The sequence below is a fragment of the Humulus lupulus genome, chromosome 8 (assembly GCF_963169125.1).
Source record: "Humulus lupulus chromosome 8, drHumLupu1.1, whole genome shotgun sequence".
In the NCBI taxonomy this organism is placed as follows: Eukaryota; Viridiplantae; Streptophyta; class Magnoliopsida; order Rosales; family Cannabaceae; genus Humulus; species Humulus lupulus.
The window spans coordinates 12,917,768-12,936,786 of NC_084800.1; the positions used below are offsets into that span (position 1 = coordinate 12,917,768).

The 19,019-nt window shown below is 34.8% G+C and overlaps 2 protein-coding genes across 2 annotated transcripts; both read right to left on the reverse strand.

The window, feature by feature from the left end:
• LOC133794621 (AT-rich interactive domain-containing protein 4) lies at positions 1 to 7,339 on the reverse strand. The gene is made up of 15 exons (XM_062231949.1): positions 5,603 to 7,339; positions 5,310 to 5,498; positions 4,528 to 4,581; positions 4,239 to 4,327; positions 3,684 to 3,966; positions 3,483 to 3,539; positions 3,240 to 3,271; positions 2,840 to 2,975; positions 2,592 to 2,765; positions 1,754 to 2,386; positions 1,412 to 1,549; positions 1,221 to 1,319; positions 887 to 987; positions 678 to 768; positions 1 to 573 (listed from the first exon to the last, which is right to left on the reverse strand). The coding sequence occupies exons 1-15, from the start codon at positions 5,750 to 5,752 to the stop codon at positions 448 to 450; spliced, it is 2,352 nt and encodes a 783-aa protein (XP_062087933.1). The 5' UTR covers positions 5,753 to 7,339; the 3' UTR covers positions 1 to 447.
• A 10,949-nt stretch (positions 7,340 to 18,288) lies between these two features.
• On the reverse strand, positions 18,289 to 18,799 carry LOC133795044 (uncharacterized). The gene is made up of 2 exons (XM_062232498.1): positions 18,518 to 18,799; positions 18,289 to 18,430 (listed from the first exon to the last, which is right to left on the reverse strand). The coding sequence occupies exons 1-2, from the start codon at positions 18,679 to 18,681 to the stop codon at positions 18,289 to 18,291; spliced, it is 306 nt and encodes a 101-aa protein (XP_062088482.1). The 5' UTR covers positions 18,682 to 18,799.
• Positions 18,800 to 19,019: the final 220 nt, after the last annotated feature.

Consider the following 19,019-nt stretch of genomic DNA (forward strand, 5'->3'; position numbering starts at 1 on the left):
TAATAGAAATAGAGGTTATCATTAGCTTTCATTGAAAAAAAATATTAGTAGATGTCCATTTGGGAAAATGGAAATGCAAATATATTACAACCACCCTTTCCTATATAATGTAGATTTCTCCATCAAATCCCCCAGTACCCCATAAAGAAAAGGGGGAAAAGAGAGCAATACAAAGAGACAAAAATGAAGGTTTCCTACTACTAATTAGGATAAATATTGCCCTACATTAACATTAGTATACTGATATACTCTATACTTGCCTACCTTTTGGTCCTCTTTCTCCCCCTAACTTCTCTCTTTCCCCATCACCTTCCATTCCTTGTACTTTGACTCATTTAACTCTAATGAATAGTACATGCCAACAAATTAACAATTTCTCGTGCAGGATAGGGGAGAAAGCGACCTTGTAACTAGAGAGCCAAACAATGAAACTTAACCAAAATTGAATTATAGCGGCCGTGATGCTGTTAGTCCTTGACCGAATCCATTTGAAACCTTGTGTGATTTCTTCTTGAAGTTACTGACACTGCAGTGTGGACATATGTATTCGAGCCCATCTGTTTTGGCATAATCCTGCAAAAGTTCATAACAAATATGATTAAGAAAGAATTATTTACATGATTACAAGGCAAACCACCCTCCTGTTGAGAGGTAGTTGCAGAATGAAATAAACTCACCTTAAAGGCTCCAAGACCCTGTCTTCTGTCACAGCCAAAGTGCGCCCACTCGCCACACATACCACAGTTTACCCAGTCCCCTGCAGCACTACTGTAGAACAGAAGCCAAAAATCAAATATTAGTAAAATTTAGGTGTTTGATTGTAAATATTATTCACTATTTTCAGCACAAAGAAATACTAATATAAGATAATCCATAAAATGTGAACCTGTGACACAGTAAGCAGCACTCCCCATCCACATCATCATGAGCCAATTCATATTCAAGTAGGTAAGTTTCATAATGCCTTTTCAGTGTATTTCCAACACCCTGCAATAACAAAGGTGATAGTTAGAGGAGATTCATTGTCCAGATTCAAATTTATTGCAACTAAATAATCTTTGCATTCTTGCCCACATTATAAATGTTTCCCATAATCTCTCTAATGCATATTTTATAATCTCAATATCACCTCTTCCAAGGCCATAATCACACTTCTTTGGGTCATCCTTGTTGTCATAAGATAACTAAAGTGGTATTATATCAAAGAGTTCTGTACGTACAGTCATTCTATTGGTCATGGTGTAATTGCGCATCTTAGAGAAGATCTGTCCTTTCCAGTTAATGCCATTACCAACATGAAAGCCACCTCTGGTAACCACCTGAAAGGCATCAGTACCAAAAAAAAATCAATTCAAAAGTTCCTACACTTAAATTGAATGAACCAAGTTGGAGCCCAAGAAAAAGAGCTCACCTCTTTGTACAAATTGTAGAGGTCAAGACGTTTTCCATTGAGTATGGCATCCGGAAACTCAGCAATCCCACTTTGAGGGATAAGTCGGGTGTGTCCTCGAAGCATTAGAAACTGCATCACATCCTTCAAAAACTCCTCCTGCAGGTGAATGAGTGATTATGGGAGAAACAAGATAACCAAACACATACCACTGGAGAAACAAGTCGGGTATGTAAATTAATTCATTAATAATAAAATGAAGACCATATACTTGTACAGTAATAGTAGGACACCCAAGCTTGTTGTTGCCCATATTTTAAATACCAGAAACTCAATTCAAACTCTGAGCAGAACATAACTAACCTCCGAACAAGCATGTATTGGGCTTCTACCACAACCATGTTTCTTCAAAGGCAAAGGATTCAAGGAAATAATTTGCTTAGCCTGTGATGAGCTTGAGAATGATTTACGCTGAGTGGCAGGAGTTAATCCTACTATGCTGAGCTTAGTGGGGGGAGCAATTGGAATATTTGCCTTAACTTGGCTTCCATCATGCCCATCTGCCTCAGAAGTTCCTGAAAAGGGTGCCATTTTTGGCCGACGAACATGAGGTATAGGCCTCATGGCTGCAATTTTCAATCTTTGTCTTGCTGGCAATAGTGGAGTGCTAACCCCATTTACTAACCCTCTCTCCTTGTCCTTTTCATCCGCTTTAGGATTATCATGTTTTGAAAGACCATAACCATCATGTGGGACCAGGCTTTTCTCTTGGCATGGATAAGACCTCTTTCTACTTGGAGCAGGTGGTCTCAACCAAGTAGGAGGATTGCCGAAAATAAAGTCATTCGAGATGTCTCTCTCCTGACTTGAGCAAAAGAAAAGCAGGCGCTCAGCATCATCTTTCTCAAAAGAAGCGACTGGTAATCCCTGAATGCTGGCTATTCCAAGTGCAACTAAACTATGATAAGACACATCAGGAGCTAGCTGCCTCAAAACCTGAAATTGCAGCACCAAATAAATTAGCTACACATACAAACATAGATATCATAAATACATCTGAATTTTTAAATATAATATAAAAGAGAGAAATGGAAGAAGGAACAAAACACAAAGAAATATATAGTTTTTTAAACAAAAGCTTAACCTTAGCAAGAAAATTCATTTCTAGATATCAAATTAGAGAGAGAGAGAAGTTAAAAACCTGTGAAGCCCATGCAGGAATCTTCATGCAAACTTCAAATACTGTTGCTCCACAAGCAATAGACGAAGATTTCCGAGGTTCAGACAAAAGAAGTTTGTTTCCCTCGCTGCTGGTAAGTGAGCGAACTAGTTGGCTATTTTCAATAATTTCGTTCTTTATGTGATTCTCCAACAACTGAAAAAAAATTAAAGTAAGAAGCAAATAGCTTGATCGCAACAACCTTTCCACTTAAAATTCTTTGGAATTACCTGGTCATCAAAGCACGTTTGTGCACTACCGGATAATAGAAGTGAGATGTGTGCACAACTACAAGTAGATACATCGCATCTCATGGTAATAACACCACGAGAAAAAGTTCCTGCCTGAAGAGGCGGTGGAGGAGCACTGACAACATAATAAAGATATTAGTAATCTATAGATGCCCACAAAGAGCAGTAAATGCACTATGAAAAACTCAATTAGGATAATAAAAAAAACTTCTAGATAATATCAAGAGAAGAAGGCACATTCACATCACATACAAACAATGAAAATAAAAAGACCCAAAACCCAAATGCATCCCAACTAAATGAACCACAAGGAAGACAATACAGAACTCTTCCAGTGTATAAATGTGCATTTATAGCAAAACTTTAAAACGCAGCATACCTGAACTTTCCATGAAGCTTGCTCCCGCGTATCTGAAGCGCAAAAAAGACCATAATGAGAAAATGAAAACCAGACCAACTTAATTTTAATAGAAATTTGTTGCAGAAGAATGTAGCTAGTTTCAGAAGGTACACTGCGCACTTAAGGCATGGAATGTAACGATCAGGAAGGATATATAGAGGCAATATACAAACATAAGCAAATTAAGGGCCTCAATCCAGGAAAGAAAAGTATAACACTTACTTCAATATTTAAAAGGGCATTGAGGCCATCTTCCAAAGGTTCTAATAAGCTTGCATCCTGGGAAGAAGATGAGTCAAATTTATAAAAGAAATCCCATAAGTGCAAAAATGGACATTAGGTTTGGCACTACATTTATACAAGCATGGCTTATAAAGTAATGAGGTAAATAGAACAGGAAAAGAAGGTACTGTCTGAACTTACTAATGCACACGGTACACCACAAACAAGAAACCTCAAGCTCACATCATCATCGTGTATCTTTATGGCAGGGAATGCATCTAAAGAACCGTCTTCGTCTTCTTCTACCTCTGCCTCTGCCACAGGAGGGTCAACATTGATTTTTAAACATTCTCCAAGTAGACATGGCCCTAGTTCACCACTAATCTTATGACCTTTAGCAGGAAGGACATGGTTGTTTCGGAGACAGTAAAGCCTAAAGGAAGCGTCCGCAAGTTGGAAAGCATCCCAGGTATGAATTGGTGAACTGCAATGCAAAACAAATAGAAATAAACTACATGTAACCTCAAGCTGCTTCTGAGCAGACACAAAGGTAGTATCAGATGTCTTTGATTCAAAACATATGTAGCAACTATGCCAAACTAATGATCTACACCATCATAAATCAGATCCCTACATTTAGTTCTATACGTTTAGTTTTTACATATACACACATAAAGTGATCAAAGATAGAAACTTCTATTTCTTATCCCATAAGATAGTGAATGCTAATTTATCCGAAGTGGAAAAGTTAAATACCTCTTTATAACTGAAAACATTGCATGACGAAAATGGCAAGCAGCATAGCGAGAAAACGTGTTCTTCCAATATATCACATATGGAACTCCCTGCAGAATGAGGCCTCAAGTCAATGAAACTTATGAAAGTAATATAAATGCCATATAATTACAGGCATCTTTTTTTATGTTTTAAATCAACTTTACTGAATTAGAATGCTATGGCAAAGTGAGTTTTGTTTAACCCTTAAAACAACTTCTCCTTTTACAATTATCATTGGTCATGTATGCGCACAGGCAAAGAAAATTACCTTTGAATGAAGCTCCTCTGCAAATTTCTCACCATTTGGTATCTCCAAATAAACCTACACCAAGATAAGAAGAAGATGGAATCAAAACCCCCATGCAGTACAAGCACAATAAAGAAAGCACATAACAAATAATATAACGAAACACCAAGAAAGGGTGAAATGGGAGATTTAAAGATTAAGCAGCGTACAGTTTCAAAACTCCCTGAAATACATGCAAAATGCCATTGATTTTTGTGAACTTTTTTAAAAGCTTACAAGTCTCTAAATTATATCTATTTCCTGACTGCAAAAAATTTCACATTATTTGCTGCATTTGGTTAGCACTTAACACAAAAAATAGCAATTCCATTATTCCATGCTAACCTCTTACTTGCATTAAAAACCTTTAATATAAAACAATCTACAAGCTACATTCAAAATGATTAAAAACAGCGATAGGCAGTGAATACCCTAGCATCTGGCTGAAACTGTAAATAAAATTCCAGTAGTAATCTATATTTACAACAAATTACTGACATGGTGTTTTAGTTGCAGGATTAATTGGGAAGAATGAGCATCACATGCACGTATAACATATATGAACTCCACTATGGCCTAACAACATGATAAAATCACAATTTATGAAAGCTAATGGACTATCATCACGTACATTAACATTGCTTAACTTCACACAAGTGCAAGGAATAGGTAACTATGCAGTGTAAGAATTTCCAATGGAAGAAAACAGATCATAGATACAGTCGACAATAAATATTACCACTGCAGATGAAATATTTACTTACGGTGGAAGGCAATGTGGTGCCAAAGACTTCAGATACTGCTTCAGGGGTCGACAAGTCAACGCCTCCCCACACTAGAGCCCCAACCTCATCATTCTCAAGTTGTTCTCCTTGCAAGTATACAAGATTTGGTTTACAAGATTCAAGAAGTTTAGAAAACTCCTCTTTGCTTGGGTTAGTCAGAGTTTGAACCTGCATTCCAGTCAGAAACCAAACTTGAAACACTAAACTGGAAAAAAAAATCTAGATGCATATGCAATAGAGCTCATTAATTAAATAAAAAAATAGATTTTCACCTCCAAACGCCCAGAAGAGACCAACTCCGGGAAGGGATATGCCGGCTGATTCTCTAACACATCCTTTTTAAGTTTTGATTCTGAGACACCCCCGCAAGTGACTGCTAAGAGACTACAAGATTGTTTCGAATTTCCCTGAGGATGAAACATTTGTTCCGAACAGATTCCCAGAGAGGAGACAAGGTAATAAACTTCCTTTTGCTAAGGGAAGTCGTCAACGTTCTCAGAGAAGAGCTAAATTGAAAAAACCATCATGACCAAGCAGCAATGTCCTCCTAATGAGTATTCTAAATCAAAATTTCACCTTCTACAGAGCAATAATGAAGGAGAACTAAATCACGGACAAAATCTATGTCTCAAAGCCGATACCCACTCATACAGAGGTCCTAGTAACTTGATCCCATGAAATTTACAGAGGAAAAACGCAAAACGAAACCAAAAGACCAAATTTCACTAATTAATGCAATCAAAGTAGTAAAAAAAGCCCTCGATTTCAGCCTTAAAAACACTCTAAAATTCAAGAAAAATTTGACAAAACCCAGATGAGAAAACCTACGAATCGAGCGAGAAAACAAGGGAAAATTCAGCGCCTTTAGGCGATTGAGAGAAGGAGAGTAAGATTACCGACCGACCCAGATGCGAAAGGGAGGAACGTCAAGTGGCCCAGATGAGGAAATTATGAAAATATCAACGACCCAAGTGAGTTCGTACCTTGAATAATCATAAACAAGGAAGAGAGTAAAGTATAGAGACAGCAAACCCTAGCCCTTAAAAATCAAATCCCAAAAAAATAATAAAAAGGGAAAAATCCGTATAAAAAGAATCTACTTCTCGATAAGAATTATAAATTATCTCCTTCTCTTTCCAAGTCTATCTAACACAAAAACTCAAAATCAAATGGCCACAGTCACTCTAAAATTAATTAAAAGTTCTCAACATAAATGAGGCGTGGGTGTCAGGAAATATCATTGCAACATATTCAGGGTCAAACATTATCAAAAAATAATTCAAATTAAAAAAATAAAAACCACTTTTTTATGAACTGATAATTAAATAAAGAATAAGAAAAAGAAAAGTAAGCATCCCTGATTGGTGACAGAACAAACAAACTAAATTTGTAAATTGGGTTTGCTTAGTCCGACTCTTCACATTATAATAAATTAAAACAAACAGAAACCACAAATCAAATAGTGAATTTTCAAAAACCCATAAAGATAAAAATTGTGTTTTTTTTATAAATATTAAGATTTGGAATTTGTGAAGTGATATATATATATATATTTTATATATTGGTTCTCGTGCTCAAAAAGATAAATCACATCATGATGTTATCAAATATCTTTTCTTTGTTTTGGTTTGGTTTGGTTTATATTGGTAATATTTCTTCGACCCTTGTTGTTCTCTTATTCCTCAAAGCTTCAAGTTCGTTCAACTCAATACCCAGTCTTCACCACCGCCATCTTCCTCCCACCTTAAGCACGTGCACATACACGCGCCGATGAAATAAGAGTTGATTATGAACATGAACTATGAATGAAGAATACACTACACAGACACAGACTTGTTTAATCTGTTTCAATTGGGTTTCAAAATCGGAAAGTCGTTACTTTAAAACGAATCTTTCTTCATACGACAAATTTCATCGTTTTCCCATTTTTGGATCAGTTTGTAAGTTGGATTGTGGGGTTTAATTATTAACAATCATTTAAGAGTGTTCTACGATCCTGGTTTGTAAAAATGATGTCAAAATTTATTTCTGGGTTTTTTTTATATTTTATTTTTTGAGTCATAAATCACCATTCACTTTATATAAATATATATTTCACAATTATATTTTTTTGGGGCCAACTAACATTATCATTTAGTACATCACAGTAAACTAACCGTTAGAAAAACGAATTAAACTATTGCAATTGGTGGTTTTTCAAGGGGAACGGGAGACATAATGTCAATTCATCCAATAGATTCTGAAATCAGTATTAAGCACTAATTAAAATTCACGCTTCTTATTGATAATCTTTGGCATATTACAAAATGTCAACATTACTCCATTTTCTTTTTCTTTTTTAAATTCTAAATAAAAGAAAACCAAATTTATAATTAATAAACTAACTACTATTTGACAGTGGTAGGTACTAAATTAATAAGACAATAATATTTAAAAACAACATTTTGGAAGTTTTCAGTAATGTTTTTTTTAAGAAATAACGTAGAAGCTATTTCCAGGTCATTTTTATGTACACCGCTTAAGATACAAACACGTGTGACTTGCTGACATTGTAATTATTAGTGAGTGTAGTGTGTTTTTGTGGTAATTTTGTGTTAAAAAAATGGCCAAAGACTGATGAGCTTCAAATACGATTAAGTGACTCCGAAAATTCACTTTTTTTAACTTTTTAGATTTTTAGAATAAATGCCTCTTAAAATTATTGAAATTAGTATAATGATTCTTGATTTTTTTTTGTTAGCAATTAAGTTTTTGAATTTATAAATAATGGTAATTACCTTTGTATTAGCAAATTTAGAACAATTTTCTTATATAAATATATATTATATCGGAGAAGCAATGGATGTCAAGTGCAGGATAATCCCAAGGGGTTGAGGGTTTTTTTCTACCAATTGAGGCCCTCCCTTCACCACCTCCATAAGAATGGTCTACCGGGTTCATAACTACTTCTGTAACTACATGACGCTTACCTAGCCAACATTTAGATTCGACTCTTCCCAAACTTTTATGGTTCACCTCAATATTCCCCACTTGCTCAACTGTTGCTAAACAGTTTTTGGGTATCAAGGACCTCCCAGAAGGTAATTTTAATGTGGCCGATTTTCCCTCTTTTGCAATCAGTTTCGTTACAGCACCTGCTGCTCTAGCTAATTGTCCACCATTTCCAAGTGTGATTTCTATGTTATGTATGGTTGTGCCTAAAGGCATATCGGTTAGTAGATTCCTCTTTTTGATCAATCAAAACCCTTTCCCAAACTGTACAAGCTTCCTCCAAAGCATACGACTGTATGGATGTAAATGATGATATCTATACAGATGGGTCTTTTATCTATCGTATAATTCTTATATATACGATATAATGATAACCCTCTCTTGAATCTCTTGATCTCCATGAATCCACTGCTCACAACATAGTTCAAATTCTGTTTAATTCATAGTTCATCTCTATGGAGTAAAGATGACTCATAGATCACAATCACATGGATGAAGCTAATAATGTCACTACTACGTTCTTTTTTTTATAGCAAAGAAATATATTCATTGAAAAAATTTATAATGTCATAGAGCCTAGAAGACGAAATAACTTTGAAGAAAGGATGTGAAATCTTCTATTGGAGTTATAATAGTATTGTTTGGTAACACTTAAAAAATAGTTTTTTATTTAATTAATTAAAAATTTAACAATTAAATATAAATCAGTGTTTAATAACTCTATTTTTATTTATTATTTTTAAAATTAATTAATTAAAAATTATTAAATTTTGAAAATATAATTTTTCACTTTTGAAATTTTTTTAAACTCTTTTTTTACTTTTCAATTCTTTTTTTCTTCTCTTTTTTCAAATCAACACCTCATTTTATATTGTTAAAAAAAAGTTATCAAACGCATTTATTATTTTTTGTTTTTAACAAAAATAGTTAAAACATATTTTTATTTTTTTAAAATAACAAAACAAAAATAAAAATAATATTTCTATTTTTGTATTTAAAAAATTCAAAAACAAAAATTTTACCAAGCACAACCAATATATTTTTTTATTAGAATTAAATATTTCTACTTTAAAGTCATGCTCATTAATTAAACAACACAATAATGAAAGGGAAATTTGAGTTTTAATGCAATAAGTGACACTACATTTAAAAAATACCCTATTCCTATATAACTCTTGTTTTGGTGCTACTAATGACGTTACTACCCAAAATACCCCGGCATAATTTTCCCTCTCTTTTTCTCATAGTCTTCACTCTCTATCTCTTATGTTTTCCCTCTCTATCTCTCAAACTCTTGTACACACAAAAAAAGACAGCCACCATTAATTTGCATTTCGGATCTAGGGGGAAGTTGTGAGTCATTTCAAGTCAAGAAATTTCATTTTGGATTTCAGATCTAGGGGAAAAAATCGTATGGGTAAGTATATATTTGTTATATGTAGTGAGGAAACTTGTCTGGTTACATTACTTGTCTTATTTCGAACAGATCTGTGTATGCCTTCATGTTTTATTGCAATTTTTCACTGTCGAAATGAATTTTGGATACTTCGTGTGTTTTTTTCTGGATTTTTTTCCTGCCTCGATGAGTTTCGATGAAACTTGATAGGTCTCGATGTGTTGCATGCATGCTGGCTCGATGGACCTCGACGTGCCTCGATAGTGTTAGGATGTTAATACCTCGATGGTCCTCGATTGTACTTGATAAAACTCGATAGGTGTATAAGATCTTAATTGGATTTAATAACTCGATTGTACTCGATAAAACTCAATAGGTGTATAAGAGTTTAATTGGATTGTTTGCCTCGATTGTACTCGATAAAACTCGATAGGTGTATAAGAATTTTATTGGATTGTTTACCTCGATAGTCCTCGACTGTACTCGATAAAACTCGATATTTGTGACCTCGATAGGACTCGACATATATCGATAGAAATCGATATTTTCTGTTTTATGTTGTAGTTTAACTTTTTGACCTTTTTTTTTGTTTTTTTGTTGCAGATTCGACTGTTTCCGTATTTGTTGCATTCAATGGTGTTTGGGAACTCGAAAATAGGGATTGGATTTTCAGAGATGCTGAAAATCAAGTTCTGCCCGTGGAGAAGGGTGTGACATATGAGCAACTGCTTGACATTCTGTACGATGAGCTTGAAGTGGATAAATGTGTGCATGACTTGAAAATTAAGGTCCCGTACACATGCCTATCACAATCCGTCAAACCTACCGTTATAAAAAATGATAAGACATGTGAGTACATTCATTGGGTTAGCATCGAAATCTATAGAAAATCTCATTCCTCTATGTGTGACATTGATTAAGAAGGGAGGTGTAAGAAATGCATCGGCTTCTGCCAGCGTTAATAAAGAAGTTCGATTTGAAGAGAACATTTCTCCTCCATGTCATGGTTTCAAAGGAACTCAAGGTGACGTTGGAACATGTGTTCCCGAGACAAATCCGGATGTCATAGTCCATGATGATATCCCGGTTAGAGATTGATTAGTGCCCAAAAATACACATTTATTGATTTTAATAGTCAAAATAAATTAAGTTTTAATTAATATTTTCATCAAATTAATATGATTAAATTTATAAATGAAAATATTTAATTTTAATTTAGTTTGTTTTATTTTGTAGGATTTAATTGATATTTTTGGCACTTGGAAAAAAAAAAGAAGAAATAAATAAATAAAACTGAAGAAATGATGAAAAGTTTGTATTTTTGCAACTTGAAGCCCAAAATAGGCCCAGAATTCGGCCCACCGTGACCAGCTGAAGCCCAACGTAACCCTCTCCCAGCCAGCGCCACGTGGCCTCCTCTCATTGGCTGCCCATGGGTCAAAACCCTCCTCTGCCAGAGGCACCTTTCAGCCCATGTTTTGTGCACATTGGGCCTTGCAAATTATCACTTTGAGCTTTAAAACTCATATTTTTTGGTGTTTTTGAAAAAGAGTATTTTGACCATACACAAAAATAACTAGGTTAATATTTATAGTAAGATTTGATTTTTTTCAAAATCATATTTTATTATAAATATTTCAGATTTATTTTGTAAACCCCATTTTGTTGGTTAATTTCTTTTTAGTCATTTTCTCCCTCTATAAATAGGGACTCTTTCTTCACATTTTCTATGTAATTTTTAGGTAGCAAAACTCTACCAAATTTTAGTCTCATTTCTCATATTTTCTCTCTATAATTTCATGAGAATGTTTAGCATAATAGGCTAACCTTCTTAGGAAGGTTAGGATGATCCTATATGCATTATGACTTTGTTTGGTATTTTTGATTCACCATGTGCTTAAAGTTTATATATTTAAGTGATTTATTTTCTTTCATCTCTACTTCTTCATCTTATTATCTATATTTATGTTTACTAATAGTATATAGATTTTGTCATGCACTTTCTATGTATTATCAAATTAGTAAAAATAATATAGATAATATCTTTATCATTTTCTCCATCTCACTCATATATATGTACTTTTGCTAAAATCTATATATAGAATTAGTCATGCTCTTTCTATGTATTTTATAAATAGTAAAAGTAATATTTGTATTAGGTTTTATGTCCAATCTTTTATTGCATTATTGCCAATGGTATAATGTCATTTTTAGATTTCTCATAAGATTTATCTCATCTTTCCATGGTAAATAATAATAATCACTTGAATACATTTTTGTGAAATATATTTGTGCTTCAATGTTAAATCTTCCAAATGAATAGTTGGGATGTGAACTATCCATTTGTATAATTTTTGTGAATCAAAGATCCAAATAAATAAGTATGCATATTGGTGATTCTTGATCCTTCCTACTTATTACCTATTGTTACATCACATTTTAATCTATCTTTATTTCTAATCTTTAAATCTCAAAAACAACAAAAAATATCACTCTTTCTATTTTCCTCACATTATTTATCTCTAACATTTATTTATTGATTAACTTATTTCCTTGCCTCCTTGTGGAATCGACCGTCCGATCTATACTACGACTACCGCTAAGTGGAAGTCACATTTGGGCGTTAAACAGAGATCTGTCATATGTGCATGACACGGCGGAGTACGATCCCTATGGCTACGAACCTTATGTCAACGATGATCCTGTTGCTGATGCAACAGATCTTGGTGGGCCAGATGTTAGGGTAGATTTTCCAACACAGAGTTCAGATGTTATGGTAGATGAGGAGCACAGAATAGAAGATCGGCAAACACCTGAGACCAGCAGTAGTTATCCAGGTCCAAGTAGAACTGATGATAGTTTTAGATGGAGTTCTCCATTGGACTTAGGTGAAGATTGTAGAACATGGAGTGCTCCCATGTTCACCAAAGAGGATATAGAGGCCTCACATCAACATCATTGCTCAACTAGCAAAGCTTCAGGAGAATTGCACCTTGGGAAGTTCTTTCAGAACAAGCTTGAATTGAAAACCAAAGCATCCATATTTGCGATGAAGAATAATTTTGAGTTTATGGTGAAGAAATCTGGGACTGATGTGTGGTACATTACCTGCAAGGATCCTGATTGTGGTTGGAGATTGAGGGGTAAGAAAAAAATGCGATCTGAAATGTTCGAGATTACTGTATACAACGAAATACACACTTGCTCACAAGAAATTCGAGATAAGGACCACCGTCAAGCATCACAGTGGGTTGTTGGGCACCTAATCAAGAGGAAATTTGCTACCGATGGTACTCGGTACATGGCAAACAACATAAGGGAGGACATGAAGCACCATTTTGGGGTCGAAATGAGCTATGAGAAGGCGTGGAGATGCAGAGAAAATGCTCTTATGTATGTCAGAGGGACACCTGAGGAATCATACTCCAAGTTACCTGGATACCTGTGTCAGTTGGAGCATAAGAACCCAGGTACAATTACTGATTTTGTAGCAGAAGATGGTCGTTTCTTGTATTGCTTCTTTTCCCTCGGTGTTTCTAGGCGTGGTTTCCAGTACTGTCGTCCTGTAATTTGTGTGGATGGCACATTCTTGAAGAATAAGTATGGTGGCCACATGCTCTGTGCTGTTGCGTTGGATGCAAACAACCAGTTGTTTCCAATTGCGTTTGCATTGGTGGATAGTGAGAACCATAACTCTTGGACTTATTTCATGAGAAAATTGAAGGAATCCATATGGGACGTTGAGAACCTTGCTTTTGTATCGGACAGGCATAAAAGCATTAATCATGCTTTGGAGCTTGTGTTCCCAGATGCGTATCACGGTGCATGTTACCATCATATATGTATGAATGTTGTGGCAAAATTCAAAACTGACCACATGCAAGACGTCATGGGGTGTGTAGCGTACGCATTTCGAAGAATGGAATTTCACAAGTTCTTTTACAAGATTAAGGTAATTGATCCGCCCATTGCTCAATATCTAGAGGGAATTGGCTTTGAAAGGTGGAGTAGCGCTTATTTTCCTGGTAACCGATACAATATCATGACGAGTAACTACGTAGAAAGCTTTAACAATAAGACCAAGGAGGCAAGGAGCTTTCCAGTCGCCACTTTTCTTGAATTCATGAGATTCACTCTTCAGCCTTGGTTTGCAGATAGACGTGAAAGAGTTGCAAAAGCAACAACTGTGTTATCACCTGAGATGGAAAAGGATTTGAAGCAAATAGGTGATAAAGCAATTTTTTTAGATGTCCAAGTCCTGTAAGAAGGCCCAGGAAGCAGAAAATGGGTAGGCGAAAGAAAAATAGCTATGTTTCACGCGGGAAAAAGATTGTCAAGCCACGTAAGTGTAGCAGATGTGGTGGTAGTGGGTGTAACGTCCTACGTTTTTGGGTACCTTTAAACGACTCGGGTCGGGATTTTTCCCCCGGGTTAAGAATATTATTTTAAATAATATTATATTTTGTTTGTAAGTATTCCATGAGTTATTTCTAGCCAAAATATGAATTTTGTGATTTTAAAAGTCAAGATAAGACTTTCGGTCCTGGACCGACACAAAAACCCTGATCGGGTAAAAATCTCGGAAAATAAAATGAAAAATCATGGCAATTATATTTTGGGCATAAAATACATTCATAAAAGTTAAAGTTTGGTAAAAAATAATAAACTTAAAAGAAAATGGAAATTTTAAGGCATTTTGTGTTAAATGCCTAATTTTGCCGAAATGGGGAATTTTATTCCATGAATGGACCTTAGGTTAAATTTTATTATGTGATTAATTAAATTAAATGTAAGAGACATTCAATTTAATTAATTAATGTTAAGTTTGGTGATTAAAACTTAATAAGAGTGAAAAATGTGTCAAAAGCCAATTTGGACTTTTCTTCTTATGAAACATTTATTAACCTTTATAAAAAAAAAAAATGAAATGATTATATATATAGCAAGGGTTGGCCGGCCAAGTGATGTTTTGAAACCCCATTTATTAACTAATTGAGTTTAACTCCCATTTATTTAAAGGTTTGGGGATATTGTCAAGTGGGCAAGTGGGAGTAAAACACTTGAGTGTTTTTAGGGTAAATTAGATAGTATAAACTCTTCCAACCCTCCCCAACCGACCACACCACTCTCTCTCATTCACTCATCTGATTTTTGAAGACCTCTCAAAGTGTTCTCTCCATTTTTCAAGCCCAAGAACACCAAGGAAACTTTGAGGCTAAGTCTTGGTCTAGGAAGTATTTTCCCTAAGGTAAACTTTCACTAATCTAGGCTTTTGTAAAGTTTTAAGCATAGAGTTTCAAATAGCTAATTGACTATGTTGTTGGGGGAAGTTTGTTAGGGTTTTTGAAAGGTTTTGAAGGAGTCAAAGCTTATAGGAAGGTCCAAACCTTAAGCAAGAACACCAAAGAGGTAAAAAGTTTACTTTTGATGAGTTTGTTGTAGGGTTTTTAGTTTTAAGCATTATTTTGTATATCTAATGCTTAGAGTTTCTTGTTGATGATGTAATAAGGTTATGGTAGTTGTTTAATAATTTTTATGATGCATGTGTATTGATTTTTGAAAATGGGAACCAAAACCCCCAAGGGTTTTGTAGGATACCCTAAAACAAAACATGTTTTAAGCTGTGACTTCCAAGGGGTCAAGCAGCCACTGTATATTGTTTTTGTAAAATTAAATTGTACTGTGATGTTGTTGAGATTGAGTACATAAAATTGAGCTTTTGAAACACTAAAAAAATGTTTAGAAATGAGTAAGTTATGCTATTTCAAAGTTTAGGTAAAATACTGTTTTTTTTCGTATTCTTATTTTCGGAACCAAATTTGGACAGCCACTGTATAGAGAAAATGAACCCAGTTTTTTCTAAAATTTTGTGGACATATTGCTGGCATAACCTATTAGTCCACTGTAAAATTTGGTAAGAAAATATTAAACGGTTTAAAAGTTATTAACTGTCAAAGTTTAGAAAAAATAAGGACTTGAAAATAAGGTCATTTTTACCTCATTGTTGGAAAATGATTTCACCAATCAAAAATGCTCATTTTGACCTAAGATTTTACAAAGACCTAAATGGCATAACAAAAATGGAATTGGGAAATTTTGGTAACAATTGGGTAAGTAAATTTTAAGTTATGAACTAACGAAGTATGTAGTTAAAAATGTGAAAATTAGGTTTTTCACACTTAGTGTAAAAATGAGATTTTGGAACATAAGGTAAAAAGTAAAATTTTGCTTATTTCAAGATATAAATTGGTAAGTCTTGAAATCATATTTTCACTAAAATTATCCCTTTGAGTTTAAATGAATTATTTTTATTAAAGAGTTTTTATTCTTTCTAAAAATAAGAGATTTAATTTATTAATAGTTAATAAATTAAAAGAGGGTTTAAAACCCTATATTTTGATAAAATAATTAAATAAATTATTTTCCTAGTAAGTAAAATTGATTAATTGCTTTTGGAAAATTAATTAGTCAATATGAGAAATTTATAACGGTTTTCCTAATTAAGACAAATTAGGCAATTTTCTTAAAAACGGTTTTTAGATATTAAAACCTTAAGAAAAATAAAAGGAAAATTTAAAGAGTTTATTTTCTTTAAAAATAATTAAGGAATTTATTTGTATTTTCTGGATATAATACCGGCTAAAATCTTACATATTTTAACCGACTAGTCGAAAGTGCGGGTTAATAGCGATATCTTGAAAGAATAAGATTTTTAGCGGATTGTGGGAAATACCATTGTGATACCCGAGCCTAGGTATCGAGACCTTAGGATAGGTCTCCCCGAGACTTAGGGTTTAGTCTCGAATATTTTGTATGACTTTCCTTAATAGGTTTAAAACCAAATAAGGATTATAAATCCTTACAAATGACTTTTATTAAATGACCAAACTGCCCAAAATAATAATAATGAATTATTAGTGCCATAATTAATCTGAGTATACTGTATGGGTAACTACAGTATTGGCTAAGCGTAACTGGACTGAACGTTGGAGGGTGAAAACCTGCTGAGCGCTAAGGACTCCAAGTAAGTCAACTTATATTGTATGGCTGCAACATGAAATGATTATTGTCTGGTATGTTAGTATAGGGATACATGCATATATATAGGCTGTCATAGAAAGTTGCTTAGAGACGTTAGTCTAGTGAGTGCTGATTTAGAAAATATGAACGGTAGAAGTCCGTCATATCCTAGACGGTTGATCCCCGTCACACTGCTTGATTTTATTTATGTCCGGTTCATTACCGTGACGAGTGGCCATGAGATGAGGATAAGCTGGTTAAACGTAGGGGCGCCAAGATAAATGGGACCTAGGGGCCCTCATGCTTACTTAATCATTGGACGGTTAGAATCCGAGCAAGTGCTCTGATAAGTTATTCCCGGATAGCAGCCGTGAATATTGGCCATTCCGTGAGAGTGCCTAGAGACACTAGGGGTTGCCAAGATTGAGTGAGGTTGAACACCCTAGGGGCAACTGCTCACCAGCACCACTGATTAACATAGAAGTCTCCGTAAAACCGTGTAAATTGGATTACACTCTTGAATAAGTAGCGATGCCCTAGGTAACACGATAGTTACCCTTGATGAGAATATTTATTGGCTAGATCTTAGTGTGGGGACTCGGTTCTCTTTTACAGATTAGCAATTATGTTGGAGGGCGCGTTACGCATGAATTGTTGGAAATTTTCGAGCGTTGGTCTCGAATTATGTTGTGATATAATATATCTGCTTGCTCTGGGATTTTCTGAGTGCAGGGATATATTTGTTGATAAGATATAGTTGTGATATAATATATCTGCTTGTTCTGGAATTTTCTGAGTGCAGGATTTTTATCTAGATAGGAATTAATTTATCCTTGGTTATCAGGCATGACCATAAGTTTGCCAGGATGCTTTAGCATTCTTGAAATTGATTGTGTACGGTCCGGATGGGTCCGGATCCCTATTTCTCTATCTGCTTTGTTTGAAAGTTGATCTTACTAAGCGTTTTCGCTTACCTAGTTGTTTCATGTTGTAGGTAAGGGCAAGGGCAGGGCAGGGCAGGGCAGGGCAGAGCAGTGAGCGCTGGAGTCTTCCTTGCAAATGTACATGTGGACCGACCTTTTGGGAAGCCTTTTTATTTTTGGAAATGTTGTGTAATTTTCCTAAACTAGGCTCACTCTAATCTTTGTAAAACATGTTTGTAACTAAATGTTAAGTATGGCCATACGACTTTTTAAAAAGTTTTTTTTTCTATGGGTTTTTGAGACATTTTGTTAAATGAAAACATTTATATTTCCGCATTATCGAGTCTTGAAAATCCGGGTCGTTACAGTGGGCACAATAGAAGTCATGTAAGGCTAGGATTTAAAATATTGTGTTATGTAATTATTTAATTGATTTTGTTGCATTTATTATATGGAGTACTTCTTCTAATACTTTGTTGGTTTAGATGTCGAGGCAGACATATTATGTGAATTTAGTACTTTTTTATTTAATAACTTTTTCAAAAAATATTGTTTGATAAAAAATAATATACAAAACTAACTATATGCTATACTATACAAGATTTGCAAGACAAAAATATAAAGAGCATCACGGGGACAAATTCTGATAGAATAGGTCCACACACCACTTGGTCCTGAAATGCTGGATGTTCTCATCGATAATGGTATCGAGTGGTAGCCTGGCAACCAGATGCTTGATATGTTTGATGGCAAACATACCACAATCCCCACTGCATATAATCGATTTTGTGTCAATAGAAGATAAAAATAACTTTAATTTTCAGATTTCAAAATACACTAATTGAATAGGGGAATACCTTGTCTTAGTCTGAGGACACTCCTCCGGAGGAATACGACAATATGAAAAACGCTTTGCATTCTGCTCAGGATACACCTGGAGGTCCTCATGGTCGTCAAACATGCCAGAACACCATAACAATGAAGGCAACAATAAGCACCAAGGCTTGATCGCTTCCTCCATCAGAGTGGGACTGAGCACGCTATGGTTGGAATCATAAATGTTGATGCACCACGTTGGAATGGAGACTTCAATGGCGATCCAATGTGCGACTTTCTCGACGTGCAAGACAAAATATACTTCACTCACATTTTCCCATGATACAAGGAATTGATTATCATCGCCCTTCAACATTCTCAACACATCGTGATCCCATGTATACTTAGTGTCGGTCTCTCTGAAATGATTCCAATGACCTAGGCACACCTGGGGGAAGGTGGTGTTCATGATCACAGCATCCTGCCGAAATGCAGCATGGTAAAAGTGGCGTCGGCGGCGTAGCATGTGCAAAGCGGCATCAA